General features: G+C 54.5%; 1 protein-coding gene across 1 annotated transcript; it reads left to right on the top strand.

Annotated features, from left to right (window-relative positions):
• The first annotated feature begins 286 nt into the window (after nucleotides 1–286).
• On the top strand, nucleotides 287–16,239 carry DUSP4 (dual specificity phosphatase 4). Its single transcript, XM_024562684.4, has 4 exons — nucleotides 287–1,322; nucleotides 10,337–10,482; nucleotides 11,413–11,632; nucleotides 12,255–16,239. Exons 1-4 carry the CDS (start codon nucleotides 914–916, stop codon nucleotides 12,638–12,640), a joined length of 1,161 nt encoding a protein of 386 aa, XP_024418452.1. The 5' UTR covers nucleotides 287–913; the 3' UTR covers nucleotides 12,641–16,239.
• Nucleotides 16,240–17,288: the final 1,049 nt, after the last annotated feature.

The following is a 17,288-nucleotide window of genomic DNA, read 5'->3' as shown; positions in this document are numbered from 1 at the left end:
GGGCCGTCTTCTCGGCCAGCTAATTTCTTTAAGCCCAACGCCGCAGCCGGGGTGCAGTGGCTGCACTGAGACTCCGGTTGGGTAGATCGCGCGCCGCCGAGGCTCCGGCCAGCGGCTGTCAGCTAGATGTGCCCGGCGCTCCATTCACAAAGTCCAGGCGAGCCGCTAGCCTGCGGGTCGGAGGCCTCCTCCCTCTTCCTCTGAGTCCCGGTTTTATGAATGGGCTAGAAGACCGGCGCTCCGCGTCCTGTTTACTCCGCTCTTTGTGACGTCGCGTCCCCGTGACTGGGCGCGAGCAGCCGGCACTCCATTCACGCGCAGGCGGGGGAGGTGGGGGGAGAGGCTGGCTGGGCGGAGGGAGCAGGGATGGGGCGGGGAGCCAGCGCAAGGGCTGCCTGGCGCGAGGCGGCGAAAGGAAAGAGGCGGGGCTTCGCCAGGTAGTACTGAATCTGCCCCCTCCCGGGGGAGAGCAGGGGAGCGTTAATAAATCTCTAAGCCGAGCAGGAAACTCTGGGGCAGTGCGCCGAGCTCCGGCTGCTCGTGCAGAACTGCGACCGAGCGGCAGCGCGGGCATCAGCGGCGGCTGAGGCAGCACAGCGGACAAAATACAAAGAGACCACAACAGAAGGGAGCTCCCCTGGCCCTCTCGTAAACACTGTCCCTTCCACCGTCGCTTCCCCCTCGCACCGCGCGCGGTGCTGCTTGGTGCCCGAGGCCACTCGGACTTCTATGTGACCGCGAGACTGCCGAAGGAAGGATACTGGGGACAAGAGGGTCGCCTGTGGGAGCCCCCGAGGGCCAAGTTTGCGGCCACTTTCCCTCCCTTAGCCCTCGCTGGGCCCTTTCTGCAGCCTAACTGTCCCGGCTGTCCATCGCCTGCTCTCGTGCCCTGCAGCCGTTGTTCCCGGCGACCATGGTGACCGTGGAGGAGCTGCGGGAGATGGACTGCAGCGTGCTCAAAAGGCTGATGAACCGGGACGAGAACGGCGGCGGCGCCCTGGGGCTGGTGAGCGGCGGCAAGTGCCTGCTGCTGGACTGCAGACCGTTCCTGGCGCACAGCGCCGGCTACATACGAGGCTCGGTCAACGTGCGCTGCAACACCATCGTGCGTCGGCGGGCCAAAGGTTCCGTGAGCCTGGAGCAGATCCTGCCCGCCGAGGAAGAGGTGCGCGCCCGCCTGCGCTCCGGCCTCTACTCGGCGGTTATCGTCTACGACGAGCGCAGCCCGCGTGCCGAGAGCCTTCGCGAGGACAGCACTGTGTCGCTGGTAGTGCAGGCTCTGCGCCGCAACGCCGAGCGCACCGACATCTGCCTGCTCAAAGGTAAAGGCGAGCGCAGGAACGCGAGCTGGAAGGGAAGTGTAGCGGCGCTTGGCGGCCTGAACCTTGGTGGCTAGGGGAAGAAGTCCCCGGAGGGACTCGCGGCGGCGGGGATCCCCTCGCACGGCTTTGTGCGTGTCGGCGTGCGCGGGTTTACGAGGGTTTGGTGCGTTTGTGTTGCAGTGCGAGCTCCTGAAGTCCTCTGGGTGGCGAGGGCGCGTTTTCTCCGTCACCTGCCATTCTGCACCCTGCCTGCTTGTTTTGCACTTGTTTACACTCACTAACGGTCTGGCTCCGCGGGCGAAACGCCTGTTCTGCTTTGCCCACCTTCAAGTCCAGGGAAGTGCTCCCAAGTGCCACTATGCGGGTGGGGACAGGTTAGTCCTGTTGGTTTGGCATGCCGGGGCCCTGCACTGAGTCTGAACCCGAGAACCCGAGAGGCGGGGAGGGGGGTGAAGGGCAGAGAGCGCTGGTTCATTGGAAACCAGCCCTACGGAAATGCACAAGAAAGATCGGGTTTCGGACGTTGCGTGGAGCGATCTGTATCTTCTCCCCTGCTGTCCAACTCCGAGATCCTCCTGGAACGTGGCCAACTCCTCCGATGCCGGGCTAGACCCAGGCTCCCCGCTCTGGAAGCCGGGGGGTGTGAGTATTTAGGGGAAGCAAGGCAAGGTAGTGTCTTATAAATATTCGGGCAGCAGAGAAGTACGACCTTTTGTTCAGACTCGATTCTCGACGATCAAATGGCGGTGCGTCCTTGATTAAAGACAACCCTGATGAAACTCTGGGGAGGAGAGGTCTTGTCAAATCTGGAAGTAAGAAAGGAGCAAGGACCGCGTGCTGTGCACGTAACTGGAGGAACGGTGCGCGGGCCGGCACCTGCGGGCCGGGCCCCGCCGAGGTCCTGGGCGGCCCTCGCGCTGGGGGCGCCCCGGGACGCGTGGGGTAGTAAGGGCGTCCCTGACCGCGCAGAGCCCCTGCCTCCCTCCGCCACATTCCGTGCATTCTTTCCCTCTTGTCCAGTCCTGGCCTCCGAAGCCAGAGGCGTTTCAGACCGGGCCTTCAAAGAGCCGCTGGTTCCCCCCTGCCGGCGCCCCTCGCCCCCTCCCTCCTTTCCTTTCCTCTCGGGACCTGCTCACCGGAGAGGAAGGGCGATGGTAGGGGGAGGAGGGCGGAAACCTCTCCCCCCGCCCCTTCCTAAGGCACCACAGAAGCGCTCAGTGGCGACGGGCCGGGCTGGCCCTGGCGAACAGCGGGGGGCTTTGTTCTCCGCAGTTGTTTCCTGGCCGTTTGACCTGTCAGCTGCTAGGGAAACGCTGCTGTTGACCTGTGGTTGAACTACTAAGGCGATTCTGCTGATTTTTCTTTCTCTGTGAGGCTGCCTTTTGCACCTCCGGTGTAGCCCAAATTCCTCCCCCCCCCCCCCCCAAAGCGCTTTAAGAGAAAGTGCCAGGAAAGGGCCAGCACCGAAGGACCGGGCGCCCGGCGGCAGTCGCACAACCCCGCGTGCTCCCGCGTCCAGGTACTGGTTAGATCGCCCCTGTGGGGGACAGGCAGTTGAGCACGCCCGCCCAACCTTGCCTGGCCCTGGCGGGAACGGTAACGGAAACTGCTTGGAGACGCAAGTCCCTTGTAGTGGCCGGGTATGGCTGGGTTGTTCCCCGTGCCACCCTGCCCTGGGGTCCCTCCTGATACACAGCCCCCGCGGGCCTCTGAACCCAGGACCGCTCTCCAGGGAGGGCAGACCCACGTGGAGTCTGGGCTTGTTTTGTTTTTGTTTTTCTTCTTGGAAGAAATCCGGAGGGGAACCCCTAGAGCGGCAGTTCGGGGACCTTGGCCCTTGGGCTAAGCGCAGACACTTAGGCCCCGCTCCCGGGGAGGGAGGCATATTTTTAAGGTCCCCGTCTTGCGGCAACTCCCCGGTTCGCCAGAATCCCGTCCGGAGAGTCCGGAGCCAGATCGATTCTGAGAGCTGCCCCGCACGAGGCAAATGCTAACGTAAGGACTGAGTAGGACAGGATCCTCTGAGTAAAATGCCAGTCACCTGGCGGTTGGCGAGGTGCCTGGCCAACGGAAGAGGAGTGTGTATTCTAAGGGCTGTTGCCTCCAGAGGCCTGCACTGCCTCCTTTGGTCGGCCCTGGTGCGGGCAGGAAGGACGACCCAGTGCACTTCCAAGTCGACCGACATCCAGTCCTTCCTCCGAGATGCAGAATGTCTTGGCCTGGGTCTCAGGCTGAACTTGTCTCTTCAGGAACAGGCCATGGGAGTGGCCAGTAGAGGGTCAGTCGGGTCTTAATAAGCAACTGGAGCCTGCCTTCGGCAGCTGCTGCCTGAAATTCTTAGAGGTGGCACTCCCGCCTGGTTCTGCAGTGCTTGGTAGAATATCTTTGAGGTGGTTAACTGGGTCATAGTCTGTTTTCCCGGGCTTATTTTTGTATATGTGCTGAGCCGAGGCTGTCTTAACACAGTTCCTCTTCTCTGTGCCTCCTATGGAAAAGGCTTTTTGCAGTGAGGGCAGAAAGATGGGCAGGGTCTGCTCCCACCCCGTGGGGAAGGCATCCTCCAGGGAGGGAAACCAGTGAAAGCCGCCTGCATCCCCAGCTGAAGGAAGCAGAGAGGAGGAGGCAATGTGGGTCGTGGGAGAGGATAGGGAACTGAAAGGAAACTTTGGAAAACACCCTTAGATTATCTTTAGTAAAATGCCTGGATTGATTAGGGGTTGGGTAATTTGGTTCCTGCCTGAGCTGTTCATTTGATTTTGCGGCTAATGGGACTTCCTGCGTGTCTCATTTCATGGGTGGGTGTGGGTGTGGAACAAGAGTGGTCAGACACTGAGCCAGTCCACCAATTGTCGGTGTCCGCCATGCTGGAGGGGGCAGAAAAAAACTGCAGGGTATTTTCAGAAGTTATATTATCCTTCCTGGCCAATGGCTATCCAATTTTACCAATTAATTACATTTAAAAATTTGATTTTTCTATTTCTGTCTCTTTGAAGAGTAGTTGGTTGGCTACTTGTTGCAGGTAGTTGCAACACTAATAAGTGATACCACAGGCAAGAATTCATAGGTAAAAGTAAATTTGACTTAATATCAGCAAAATGCTGCCCAGTTTTTGCATTTCGTAATATTAGCCAAGTTTCGCTAAAAGGAATAGCCCCAAATCACTAAATTATGTGGTCTTTTTGCTAGTAAAATTCCAATTGCGGTGAACTTTTTTTTTAAAGCTAATTTTGTTTAAAATCCCGTGAGGCATTTTTCGGGACAGTTTAGAAGTTTCAGCTTTTCAGATTTTATTGCAGTGTGCTGCTCCTTTCAAATCCCTTTCTCCTTCATACTTGGGTTAGGGTTATAGGTGCCCTCCCCCCAGCCCCCTTCATTAGAGAAAGACTGAAAGAGAGTTTTCTTATTCTAACAGAAGTCATTCTTCACCTCCCATATTCCTCATATAACAGATCAGTCTGTTAGGCAGAAGATTTCAGGTATAAAAACAGTATTTTTTTTTTTTTGTCTAAAATTAACCTCAGCACATGACTTTTATCTGGTTTCAAATTCTGATTTCAAAGCTCTCCTGGAGCTCTTTGAGAAATTGGGGGGGGGAACTAGACATCCCAGTTCCTCCCTCCACGTTGGCACTTGTGGACCCTCCAGCCCCAGGCCTGACCCCGCAGACCCTGGCACCCTACTTCCCGTAGGAAATAGCTACTAAGACCAATAATTGATGATGTCGGGGTGTGAGGGGGCTGAGCGAGCAGCCCTGGTCATTCTGGTGACTGGCTCCTGCCTTGTCTCTCTCCGTCTCCATTTGTCCGGCCCATCCCAGGTCCCCAGGAGGTCAGTGTCATCCAGCAGCATAGTTCCGAGGGAATGCTGAGACTGTACACGGCCTCCACCCAAAGGGACTGACTGGCTTTTCTCTGCACAAATATGGCACCGTGCCTGCGACAGCCAAGGACTGTTAGCATTTCAAAAAGTGGTAGGCCCTAAAGATAATTTCTACCCCCTCGTATAATTTCTTACAGAATTGTAATGATTGAAGCAAACTTACTACGTTTTGCATCATTTAAACTGTGTGCATCCAACACAGAGCTAAAGACGGTGTCTGTGTAAATTGAGAGGGAAATCTGGGCCATTACTGAGCCCATCCCAGCTCCCTTTTGCTTGTCCTGGATGGTTATAGGAGAGGTGGGCAGCACCCACCCAGATGGGCCGCCCAGAGCCTGAGGGAGGAAGAGAGAGGGTGGGTTTTTTTGAGGAGCCAAGACATTTCTTTGAAAAATCAGAACATCTGAAACCAGAGAGCCAGTTTCCTTACTGGGAGCCAGTTCCCGCCTACCAAAGAGGAAGTTTGGCAGGAAGGAGAGTTCACTCTGGAGCGGAAGCCAGTTGCTGAATGAAGCAGATAGCACAGGACTGACTGGGAGGGACTTGCAAACACGATCCAGCCTGAGTGTGGCATTAGGTGTCAGCCAGCTCTCCCAGGACCCGCAGGTCTGTGCGGGGAGTCCCAAGGTGGGGAGTCCCAAGATGAGGAGGCCACTTAAGTAAAACTAAAAAACTTCCCAGAGTTACATGGGCACTTACGAAGTCAACACCCACCTCAAGGGAAGTTCTCAAAGCCGAGTGACCTTCAAATGACCCTGGATTTTCTTGCTGGGCAGCCTCAGCCTTGTATGGATATGATGGCTAGGGAAGCAAGGCCATGAGCCCTGACTGAACGGGTGATATTCCGAGTGTCGTGGGGGAAAAGCAGCAGCCACATTGAGACTGATGACCCTGGTTCCCCATCAGTGACAGCCCGCCCCATCACAGACCCCATTAAGGGTCCTGTTAATGGTGGTGGGGCGGCCCCGCATCGGCCGTCCTTTCTGAAGCGCTGCACGCCCCGACAGCCCTGCAGGGCTGGGATGTGGACGGGAGGCCAGCCAGTCGTCTTGGTCAGTAAACTCTGAAAAGTGCCTTGCTGAGTATGTGTGCAGGAGACACAGGCGAGCGTGGAGCCGAACTGGAGATGTAGTTATGCCTCAAGAAAATTGGGTGAAAAATTATATTCCCTCCTTGCCCTCTCCTATTTTAAAATTAAAGGTGAGAAAATGAGAACTTTAACACTACAAAGCACATTATTAATTAAGAACATGGGAAAAACAGGTCAAAATGAGTCAGCATGTTAGGAGATGACATTTAATACGACGTAGAAAAGAGAAACAGGTGGAATCTGTTATGAAATTGTTTTCTGGAGATAGAAATACTGACCTGGGGCACCTAATGTCAGGTTGCAGTTTGCCAGTAAGTAAGTTGTGGCCATTTGGGTTCGTGGAATATTGGAAGGGTTTCGGGAATTGCCTGAAACCTTCCATCAGAGGGCAGGACGGCCTGGGTCGGGAGAGCCCTGCCTGCTCCAGCTCCCCCCCCCCCCCCCCCCCCCCCCCGGCCCCACCCCTGTGCCCTCCTGCTTGCACACCGGCAGGAGGCTCGGGACCCAGCCAGCCGCTGGTATCCGGCTGGAATAAGCCTCCTTCTTATAAGTTCTGGACAGAACTTGGCGATCTGATTCAAACTCTCACCCACGGGACTGTTGGTGTCTGCCCAGATTTGGGGATGGGGTACGGGGAGGCAGTGAGAAGTCGGGGAGCAGTCTTTTGACCCCACCTACTTAAGTAAGAATTCGTTTTGATTTCCGTCCTGACCCAGTCCAGGGTTACAGGCACACCTGAAACCAGAGTTCCATGAAGTGATAGCATCTGTGAATGCGATGCATTCTAGTAGTTTCTATTGTATTTCATGAAATTAAAGTGCTGGTCAGGCTCCTGAATGACGACCGTAGTTGGGAAAGCCCTGGGAAGAAGCAAGAGTTTGGGGAGATGGCAGCAGTGTTCTGATCAGAGGGTTTGGCAGGCACATTCTGGCCTTGTGGGGGGGCCTCGGGTTCCTCGCTGGGCACCCTTCCCTGTACATCACTGCTTGTATGTTCCAGCCCCCGGGCGGCCCCTAGCCCCCCGGAAGGCACTCCTTTTGTGATGCTCCTTGTGACAACCAGCCACGGACTACCCCCCTACCCCCAAAAGCCACAGCTCAGGAGGGAAGCCCCTCCCGTTGCTGCCACCGGCATGGATGTGACGCTTCCACCGTTCCTGTCCCGCGGGCTGATCGACTTCTCCACTTCGTTCCTTTCTACCGGTTCTCTAAAGGTCCGCTGGAGGGAACCGACTTTTCAGCCATTATTTTTCTGTTCTGTTCTAACAGTCTTTTACTGACCGTTGGGCGGGCCTGGCCTCTGGTCCTTTCTAGCTTGTCCCCCCTCCATCATCATACACCCCCTGGGGTCAGCAGCTGACCGGGTTCTGCTGCCCCCTGGTTTGATTGATGATGGAGCAGGGAGGGGAAGTCTGTTGTGGGGTAGTGGTGCGGTTGTCCCTGGCTGGGAAGGGGTCTCCAGCTCAGGAAGTGCAGTGCCTGTCCTTCTGCTATATAACTACCTGATCTGGAAACTGCAGCTAGAAAACCATCAGGAGAGCCCAGGAGGAGGAGGCGGCCCAAAGTCTGGCAAGTTGCCAGCAATGCTGGAGTCCCCTTGCAGGTGCCTAAAAAGGAAACCTTCATTATATGTCTCCCCAAGGCCATGCGCCGAGCAGTGGCTGTTCCAATCAGTCCTCGGAGGACTGCAGGCATGGACGGTTCATCCCATTCCACAGAGGGGGTGGGGGAAGTGCAGAGAGACTCAGCAGCAGCCCCGAGCCTGTGCGTGTGTCTGTGTCTGCAAAGGCACTGCCCTTCCCAGAACTTCAGTCTGGTGCCCTGTCCTACACCTTCTCGGCCATGGGAACAACTTCTTTCAGCCACTCCGAGGCTCCTTCCCCTTCTGCTGCCCTCGGGGTGCCCCTCTCTGTGACCTTGGAGCCTGGCCCTGGCCCTCCTGTGACTCCCCCTTTTGCTTTTGGGGGGGCGCTGCTCTTCTGACTGCCTGAGTGATCAGCTTTCGGAGGGCACCACTCTTTCCTTACATTTCTTTGGGGGGAGGAGACACGTGTTTCAATAGCTTGTTATGTAATAAACACAGGGATCGTTTTGTTTTGAAAATGTCAAAACCTATAGAAGTATACGACCTGCTATATAGGTGTTCAACACAGGGTGCTGATCGATCCATTTCCGTTTCTACTCTGGAGGAAGCGTTTACGGTTTCCTGTCCCCGAGGACCTCAGCTAGAGGGGTTTGGTGGCTCTTCTCCCCACCACCCCCAAACTCTATTCCCTGCATTTGGAGCAGCAACATCTGCAGCTTTAGAAGGAAACAGGGAGCAGATGAGGGTGACAGGGAGGGAGGGAGGGCCGCTCCTGAGATCAGGCCACCAGCACGTCTGAAACTGGCCTCCGTTGGCATAGGTGCCTCAGCAGGTTTTGTATCCCGGGAGGCTGGTCATTATGACTCAGCAGGAGCAGGTGCCTGTGACCCTAGAGAGATCCATTTATATCCCGGTGACGGAGGCAGTGGAGGGGAGCAGAGCCTCCAGCCAGGGAGGAAGAAATGTCTGTCCTGCTCTGTGTCCCTCGTGATGTGGCAAAGAATCATCGCTGTTCCTCTCTGAAGCAGTTTTTTAGGGTCAGGATTCTGGGCAAGAAATGGACTAACCGTCACATGTCTGCATATTGGGAGATGATTATTACATGGGCAGCTGTTACAGGGAACGGTGGCACCATAGCAGGTCGTCATAAAGATTTAAAGGTACTAGCTACATACGTGACCATCCACGGAATGGGCCCATTGGAATGGTTGTTTCCCAACATGCAGGCCCTACTGAATTATTTTTATGTAAGTTTGTGGATTTTCTTAAAAATTAGGTATAGTTGACATGTAACAGTAGTTTCAGGTGTAAAGAGTAATTCTTTGATATTTGCCTGTATTGCAAAATGATGATGACCACCGTAAGCGTACTTAACATCCGTCTCTGTACATGGTTGAACATTTTGTTTTATGGTGAGAACTTGAAGGTCTGCTCTCTTGGCAACTTTCACGATGCGATAGAGTATGAATAACCACAGGCACCATCCCCAGGACTCCCTTATTTTATAACGGGACGTTTTGACCCCCTTCGTCAACCGAATTGGTTTATAATCCATCTTTGGTCCCATCGTGGAAAGTAGGGCCACACAGTGGCAGTAGATGGCGAGTTACCCACAGAGCACAGTCCCGGAGACCACAAGAAAATCAGAGGTGGAGGTTGAGCGTTTCTTCCTGGAGCGCTTCCTGCCCGCCTCTGCCCAGTCAGCGCCGTTCTGATTGGCGCTGACACTGTGCCACATAAGTTTGTCTCCTTTTGCTTAAACTCCCTTCCCCGGAAAGTGATCCCACAGAGGACCATTCCAGGGCTTAGCAACTCTCAGGTCAGGAAATCCTCCCTTGCCCTAAACCTGTATGCCGCAAGAGGGATTTATTTAGATTTAAGCCCATTTCCTCTCGTTTTGGCCCTTTGTTGGCAGAACAGATGGTTAAGGCAGAGAGACTGGCATCTGCTCTGTTGCTGAGGTGCAGAGGGGCTGGTGCTAGGGTTCTCTTTTTTTTTTTCTTCTCTCCTACACTGAACCTCTCCACAGGAGGGGCTCAAGTCTGGGAAGGACAGACATCTTTGCAGGTCCCAGGGCCCAACTGCTGTCATGGAAACCCACAGTGGCCTTTCTGCCTTCCACACCTTGTTGCCACCCTAAGGACCCTTTCTGGGCAGACTGCCATCTGCATACCCTCTGTGCATCTCCCTCTGTGTGTCTGCATCCCAAACCAATCTTGAACATAAAGCTTTCCTTCCAGGCTTCACCTTTCACTCCTGGCTTAACTTGGACTCAAAGGCTCCACAGCCATTATCTGTGGGCTCACAGCGCCACCCAGTGGCCAATGTAGAGCCAGCCAGCCCCAGCTTCCCAGCAGCTCTCCTCAGGACAGGGGTAGGATTCCAGTTCTTCGTGGTTTCCTGCTGGCTTAGTGACTATTCTAGTGACTCTTAGTAACCTGAACTTCTTTCTCCTCTACAGGTGGCTATGAGAGGTTTTTCTCTGAGTATCCAGAATTCTGTTCCAAAACCAAGGCCCTGGCAGCCATCCCGCCCGTGGTGCCCCCCAGCACGGCCGAGTCCCTGGACCTGGGCTGCGGCTCCTGTGGGACCCCACTGCACGACCAGGTGTGCATGGGGGGCTTCTGTCCAGAGGTCTGCTTTGCCGAGGCTTTGGGTGCAGTGCCTCAACGGGGGAGGATGTGGTGAACCCCGATATTGGGATGGGATGGAAGATAGGTGAGAAATAAATTCCATGTATTCCTTGGAATTCTTGCTCTTCCCTCTCTTCTTATCCTCTCTTAAGAAAACAGTATGAAGACATAACTCCCTGATTAGCCTCTGGAGTTAAGTGCAGACAAATGAGGAGGCTGCTGAGGCTGGAAGGGTGTGACCTGCCCCGGGGGAAGGAACGGCTGCAGGCCCCGGCCCCAGTCCAGGGCAGTTGGGCTGTCTCCCCTTACAAGTCAACTGTAAATGCCCAGCGGACATCAATGGTCGGCCATCCCTGCCCCAGAAAACCACTGTGAGCCTTTGCACTTCTCCCAAAGCCCCCCCTTCCCAGCCCTGCCACTGAGACGGCGGGAGTGAAATTACGGAGTCTGGAAGCTCTTCTCCCCAAATCCCAGATTGCTGTAGAAGTCTGACTTAGAACATTGTCATTAATTTAAGCCAAGTTTACCTAATTTTGCCAAGATCCCTCGTCTTGTCTGTGAGGCCGACATGGCATAAGTTTTCGATGCATCAACCGGATAAGTCCCGAAACTTACACCTGGCGACGGGCAGGTGTAGGCTCTTAATGTCGCGATGGTGCGACAAGCCGTTTACCACGGGGGAGGCGGGCTGCTCGAGCAAAGCTTTGCCTGCCCTGGCTCTCCTGCAGAGCGTGGTGTCCCCAGGAGCCCCAGCAGGGCGAGGGGAAGCCTGGAAGGCCCGATCCACAGGCAGTCTCCCCCGGGCCTGTGAAAGCCGCCTCTCCCTATCCCAAGCACCCCAACCCTTTTCCTGGTGGCTTGGCACTCATGATGTTGGGGGCCTTTGTTTCCTTCTCTGGTGCAGGGCGGTCCGGTGGAGATCCTCCCCTTCCTCTACCTCGGCAGTGCCTACCACGCTGCCCGGAGAGACATGCTGGATGCCCTGGGGATCACGGCCCTGTTGAACGTCTCCTCTGACTGCCCTAACCACTTCGAAGGGCACTATCAGTACAAGTGCATCCCGGTGGAAGACAACCACAAGGCGGACATCAGCTCCTGGTTCATGGAGGCCATCGAGTACATTGGTAGGCTGCCCCGGCTGGGGACTGGGTCCGAGGCTGGGTGGCCAGGATGAGAGGGCCCACTTGCACCTCGTGTGGGGAAGGAGGGACTTAGGGGGCACTACCTGGGTATACCCATTCCCTGCCCCCCATCCTCATTGGAAGTCCTACCTGTTGCATGTTGCATGGTTTGTTGGGCAGGGATAGGAAGACGGATCTTGCTCCCAGGCTGTTGCCTTAGAGAGTCAGTCATCTTCAGCTTGCCTGGCTCCAGGTGTCTAGGTGCTAAGGCTCTCGGGGTGGGGAGGAAGACAGAGAAAGGGAGAATTGGGTCATTGTTTTATTTCCTGCAAATGGAAATCCTTGAATATGTGTTAGGGTTTAGCACGCATTTTTTCCTAGCGTAGTGCCTGGGTTTGGTTAAGTCTCAAAAACAGCCTAGCATGGGTGGGATTCTACAGCCCCTCCACGTGGGTTGCCCTCCTCTCCTTCAGTGGGAGTGTCCCCTTCTCCAACACCTGTCCAATACCCCTCCTACCCTGGCCCCCAAGTCCAGCTTAGACCACCCACCTTAGCCTTTGGGGCAGAATGGGACTCCAGGGACGGGGACACTGATGGTGCCCACTCTCTGCCTGCCCCGCCCCAGATGCGGTGAAGGAGTGCCGGGGCCGCGTGCTGGTGCACTGCCAGGCGGGCATCTCGCGCTCGGCCACCATCTGCCTGGCCTATCTGATGATGAAGAAGCGGGTGAGGCTGGAGGAGGCCTTCGAGTTCGTCAAGCAGCGACGGAGCATCATCTCGCCCAACTTCAGCTTCATGGGGCAGCTGCTGCAGTTCGAGTCGCAGGTGCTGGCCACGTCCTGCGCAGCGGAGGCCGCCAGCCCCTCGGGGCCCCTGCGTGAGCGCGGCAAGGCCACCCCCACGCCCACCTCGCAGTTCGTCTTTAGCTTCCCGGTGTCGGTGGGCGTGCACGCGGCCCCCAGCAGCCTGCCCTACCTGCACAGCCCCATCACCACCTCCCCCAGCTGTTAGGGCCGCTCCGGGACCCCCGAACCAGGGGCCTTAAGCGACCCGACCAGTGGGGGCCGCGGGCCGGCAGCCAGTTGGGACTGACCAGCGTGGGGCGGGCTACCTAGCCCCTTCCCATCCCCTTCTCTTCGGCCGACCACCGGGCCGCCAGAATGGCAATAAGGACTTTGAATACATATTAAAAGCAAACAAAACCCTCCAACTTAGAGCAATAATGGCTGCCTCCAGGGGCAGGGAAGACCTTGGTTTGGTTCATGTGTCGATTTTACGTTTCAGATAGGAATTTCTTACCTCATTTTTTTAAAGCAGTAAGGCTTGAAGTTATGACACCCGCAGGTCCTGGCAAATGTGCCCACCCGGTTTTATTAAGGGGGGGTGGTGAGGGGGGAGGGGGACCAGAAGAAAGCAAGTTTGCCAGAAGTGCCTGGTTCCGTGTGCTTGGCCCTTTTTTGTTGTTGAGGTTACAGGATTTTTTTTTTTTTTAAAGGAACCTTTGAGGGCATGATTTTCTAAGTCACATACACGTGAATCATTATGCTTAATAATAAATAAAAGTATTTATTAAGAATTTCCGCAGAGTACCTAAGTCCAAGGGGTCTAGGGACATGACTCCGGATACACCTGTGTGGCTGGCGAACATTGGAGCGCAGCGATAGGGACTCGGCGGTGCCCTCGGGGGGACAGGTTATCCCTATGACCCCCGTGGACCTGGCAGTGTGAAGCAGGCAGGGTGGGGGAAGAAGAGGAAGAAAGGGGCCACTTCTTAATGGCTTTCTAAGCTGGTTCCTGGGCAGGTGGTCCCTGAGCGGTTTTAGACACACTCACACAGCCTTTGTGCTCGGATGCTCAAAAATTCAGTTTGGTGGTGGGAGCATTTTTCTCATAGACCTGCCTGAGGTCTTGTCCATCACCTGTGATAAATGCTATATCATATTAGGTGCTCCTGAAAAGATTGGGTGCCATTCAGATTTTCCTACCGTGAATCATTTGGCAAGGCCACTGGGGACCCAGCCCACCAGAGATGCCAGAAATGAATCCTTTGTGAGTGGAAGCTCCACTGTTTTGTGCGTACGCTGGAGTTTTTAATTTTAGGGGGTTTATTTAGAATGAAGTACAAGCAACCCGTCTGCATTCCTGGTTTAGGTGAATATTTCCAGAGGCCCTCCTGAATAAAAAGGGGGAGGGGGCACCACACTGCAGGTCTCCTAGAAGTCGAGGACGGCAAGAGCGTGAGTGGGGAGCCAGGTTAGACTCTGCTTGGGAGCTGGCTGCTGGACTTCTGTGACAGGCATCCGGGGCACTCAGGTGTCCTTTTAGGATCCTTTCTTGGGATAATGCCATTTAAGGGGCCTTCCAAATGGAGGGAGAAGGGTGTTTTCTGGGGGTCGGGCTTGGGGAGAGGGGTGGGAACAAGCTACACATTACTTCATTTGTAGTGTTGTGAAGTGTTACGGAGTGCCAGATTAGAGGTGATTGCAAACTTGTCTAGAGATGAGAGCATGTTTGTTTTTTTAAAGCCCTTTGAGAGTCTAGACTTAAAAGAACATTCTCGTTCAACCATAAATAACTTCTGGCCTCAGCATCAGAGTGGTGTGGCAGGGCGCTTTCTCATCCGGGTGGTCCAGGCTGGACCTGGTTGGTTGCATTTCCTTCCATGAATGTGAGCCTGTGCTGGCATTATCCCTCCTGCCTTTGTCAGGCCCCATCTTTGGGTGCTGCTGGAGTGCTCGCATCCAATATTTAGGGGAGCCCAAGGCGCCCTCCTCTCCCGGGCACCGCTTGGCTGAATAAGGTGAGGGCTGGAGGGGTTGGGGATCCGGGACAATGGAACTGTTTAGAGACAGCCCAGTTGGATGTTCCCACATTTTCCCTTGATTCCTGGAAGTCGTTTCATGTTTTGTGATAAATGAGGTCAAGTAGGCTCTGCAGCTGAACAAGCTATGGATTCCAACAGTGAATAGGCCTGGGTGGAGGGGGCTGCTTGAGGGGGGAGGGCAAGTAGCCTGGGACAGATTCACTTTTTCTAGAACGCGTATGCATTTGCCAAAACCTACGTCTCCTGCTTTCCCAGACTGGATTCGTAGCCACGTGGACAGTCAGAGCTCAGAACCAACCCCAGACAGGTGGTCTCCCCTGCTTTCCAATTCAGGTCCCCTAGCACAACGTCACACTATTGTTTATTGCAAAGCCATTTCCGGTGTGCTTGATAACAGCCTGAGTCTCCGACCTCTTCGAAATGAAACAGGAAATTGGCTTGACTGGCAAGGGGGGTTCTGGGTGGCTGTTCTCCCGTGAGAAGCCACTCTGACGACTTGGGATAGCTCTAAGGAAGATGCAACCACAGGGTCCATCCCTGTGGCTGGTGGGTGTCAGTAGACATCCCTCCCTCGAAGTGATTTCTGTTGATGTGAAACTTCTGTAAAGTCCTGAAAACATCGCCACTTTCAGGGATTATCAACCACTGTGCTGTTGGCGACAAAGTCCATGGACAGTATCATCTACAGAGACCAAGGAATGCTCCAGTTGCCTTGCAGCCTCTGTGCGACCCAAGGGCGTTTGTGGAGCCCTGAGGGAAATGGACTTGACTTTCCCACAGAGCTGTGTTAGGCTGAAGTCACCTCGAGCAGGTGGCCGGGAGCTCCCAGCTTCAGTCCTTCCCTCCTGAGGCCATTGTCCTCAGGTGCTCATTCCAGGTGGGTGCCAGACAGTTTTCAATGAGGTGGGGAAGCCAGGGGAAAAAATTGAAGTCCTTGGGAAGATGGACAGAGGGAGGTGGGACGGTCGATTCAAATGTGAGACGGGGCTGTTGGCCACCACGCCCATCTTAAAATGGTTCACCTGGGTCGCCCACTTGTTTCCGTCAGGGAGCTGAGAAAACCCTGCTACGGAGCCATCCCAGACCAATGAAACCAGGGGTTCTGGGGAGGGACGCGGGCGTCAGCCTGTTTCACAGCCCTCCACGCGCTTTCTTGTGTAATAACCTGCGTTTGGGAGGCTGCTGTCTGGTTGGCAAGGTGCTGTGGAGGCTGGGCCTTGCTCTCAGAGGTGGCTTCTTTTGAAGAAACCACCACCAGGGGCTTACCACTGGCTCAGCCTGGCCTCACCTTTAGTCCCAGCCCAGCTGAGGGAGAAGATGGTTTTCCTCAGGAGCTCAAGGAGCACGGGACCTGAACGGGGCACCATTTCATGCTCCTTGAAAGCTGATCTGGGGAGCAGCTTAGGGAACTGAGTACTGTGTGTGCATGTTGACGTTTTCCCTGGGAAGTCTCGTCTATCAGGAAGAATGGAGAGCTTTACCTCTGAAGATCCCCCTCCCGCCCCCGGAGCACAGGAGCAACCTGTCCTTCCTTAGAGTTTGAGTCACAGCAGGAAGAGGCTTCTTCAGGGCAGAGCAATGCAATCCTGGTAATTTCTGTAAATAGCCCCATCTTCCAGAGTGATGTCATTTCTACATTTGATATGCTTGTATTTCTGTAGGATGTATATAGTGTAGGGGAATTTTTTCGTTTGGTTTTGTTTTTTTTTAGAAAAGTCAACATGTCTGTTTTTATTTATTGCTTGAAGAAATCATTTGACGAAAAATAAATACATTTTCAACCACCTCCTCCGGCTCGATGTATTTGTCCTGTCCTTGGGAACAGTGCTGCCTGGCGGACTTGGAAAGGGAGGAGTGGTCCTGGTTGTTTAATAACCTGGGGCACTCAGCGATACCCACAGCGGAGGCTGGCTGGTAAACTCGGTGAGCCCACTCTGCTCTTTGAACACCACTCAAGGACGGCAACGGGAGGAATCTCTGAGAATCTGATTTCTCTAGGCAGAGAGGCCAGCCAGAACTGCCTGATAAGAGGCAGGGAGTGTCCTTCCTCTGAGAACCTGCTTTGTGCTCAGCGCAGGACGGAGAGACAAGAGTGGCTCCTCCATGGGAGACGTCCAACATACACAGCCTGAGCACAAGGGATCCGCCTGGACGAGGCTGCCTGGGGGATTACCGCCCTGCTGGGTGCCCTCCCCACGGGGAACGTTCCCCAGCTGACTTGGCGTCACTACTTGTTTTTAGTAAATTTACTAAAAGTCACGGAATTGTGTGCTTCAAAAGGGTACATTTTGTGGTATGTCAATTATACACCAATGCTGCTGTTCAATGTTTAACACGAAAACATGGTCAGTGCCCAAATACTCAAATAACACACATACATGAGTAAACAGTAGAAGTTCCTCCTCCACATCCCCACCTTACAGCCCACGTCTTTTCTTTTTAGTAACCGAAAGGAACTTCTGGTGTAATTACTTCTTGATTCCCTGACACACCCGCCCCGCCTTCAGTTTGCTCAGCCACTTCCTCTTCCTGCCCCACGGTAGGGGTGGCGCTGGAGCATCTCCTGCCACCCCAGGTGATGGTGGTGCGCACAGGTGAATACTTGGCCGGGTCTTCTCATTTCACCGCACACTGGCCCGAATCCACACACGGTTCTGCTTCACCCTTCTTAATGGCCACATACTGTTTCATAATACGGACCAATTCTTTGTGAACAGCATTAAACTTCACTTTTTATTTCTTTAACTTAAGAATGCTGTAGGACAATGATTGTCATCTCATGGCACACACAAACTAATGACAAAAATTCCGTGGCACACTAAATGTATTTTTTTG

This window comes from Desmodus rotundus, chromosome 13 (assembly GCF_022682495.2).
Source record: "Desmodus rotundus isolate HL8 chromosome 13, HLdesRot8A.1, whole genome shotgun sequence".
NCBI classification, from domain to species: domain Eukaryota; kingdom Metazoa; phylum Chordata; class Mammalia; order Chiroptera; family Phyllostomidae; genus Desmodus; species Desmodus rotundus.
This window is presented reverse-complemented; position numbering and strand designations above follow the sequence as displayed.

Excerpts from the sequence above, each read along its gene's own strand:
- DUSP4 (XM_024562684.4), top strand. The coding sequence starts at position 914 with ATGGTGACCGTGGAGGAGCTGCGGGAGATGGACTGCAGCGTGCTCAAA. Across the intron at positions 1,323-10,336 it reads CGACATCTGCCTGCTCAAAG|GTGGCTATGAGAGGTTTTTC; the intron begins GTAAAGGCGAGC and ends TCTCCTCTACAG. Across the intron at positions 11,633-12,254 it reads GGAGGCCATCGAGTACATTG|ATGCGGTGAAGGAGTGCCGG; the intron begins GTAGGCTGCCCC and ends GCCCCGCCCCAG.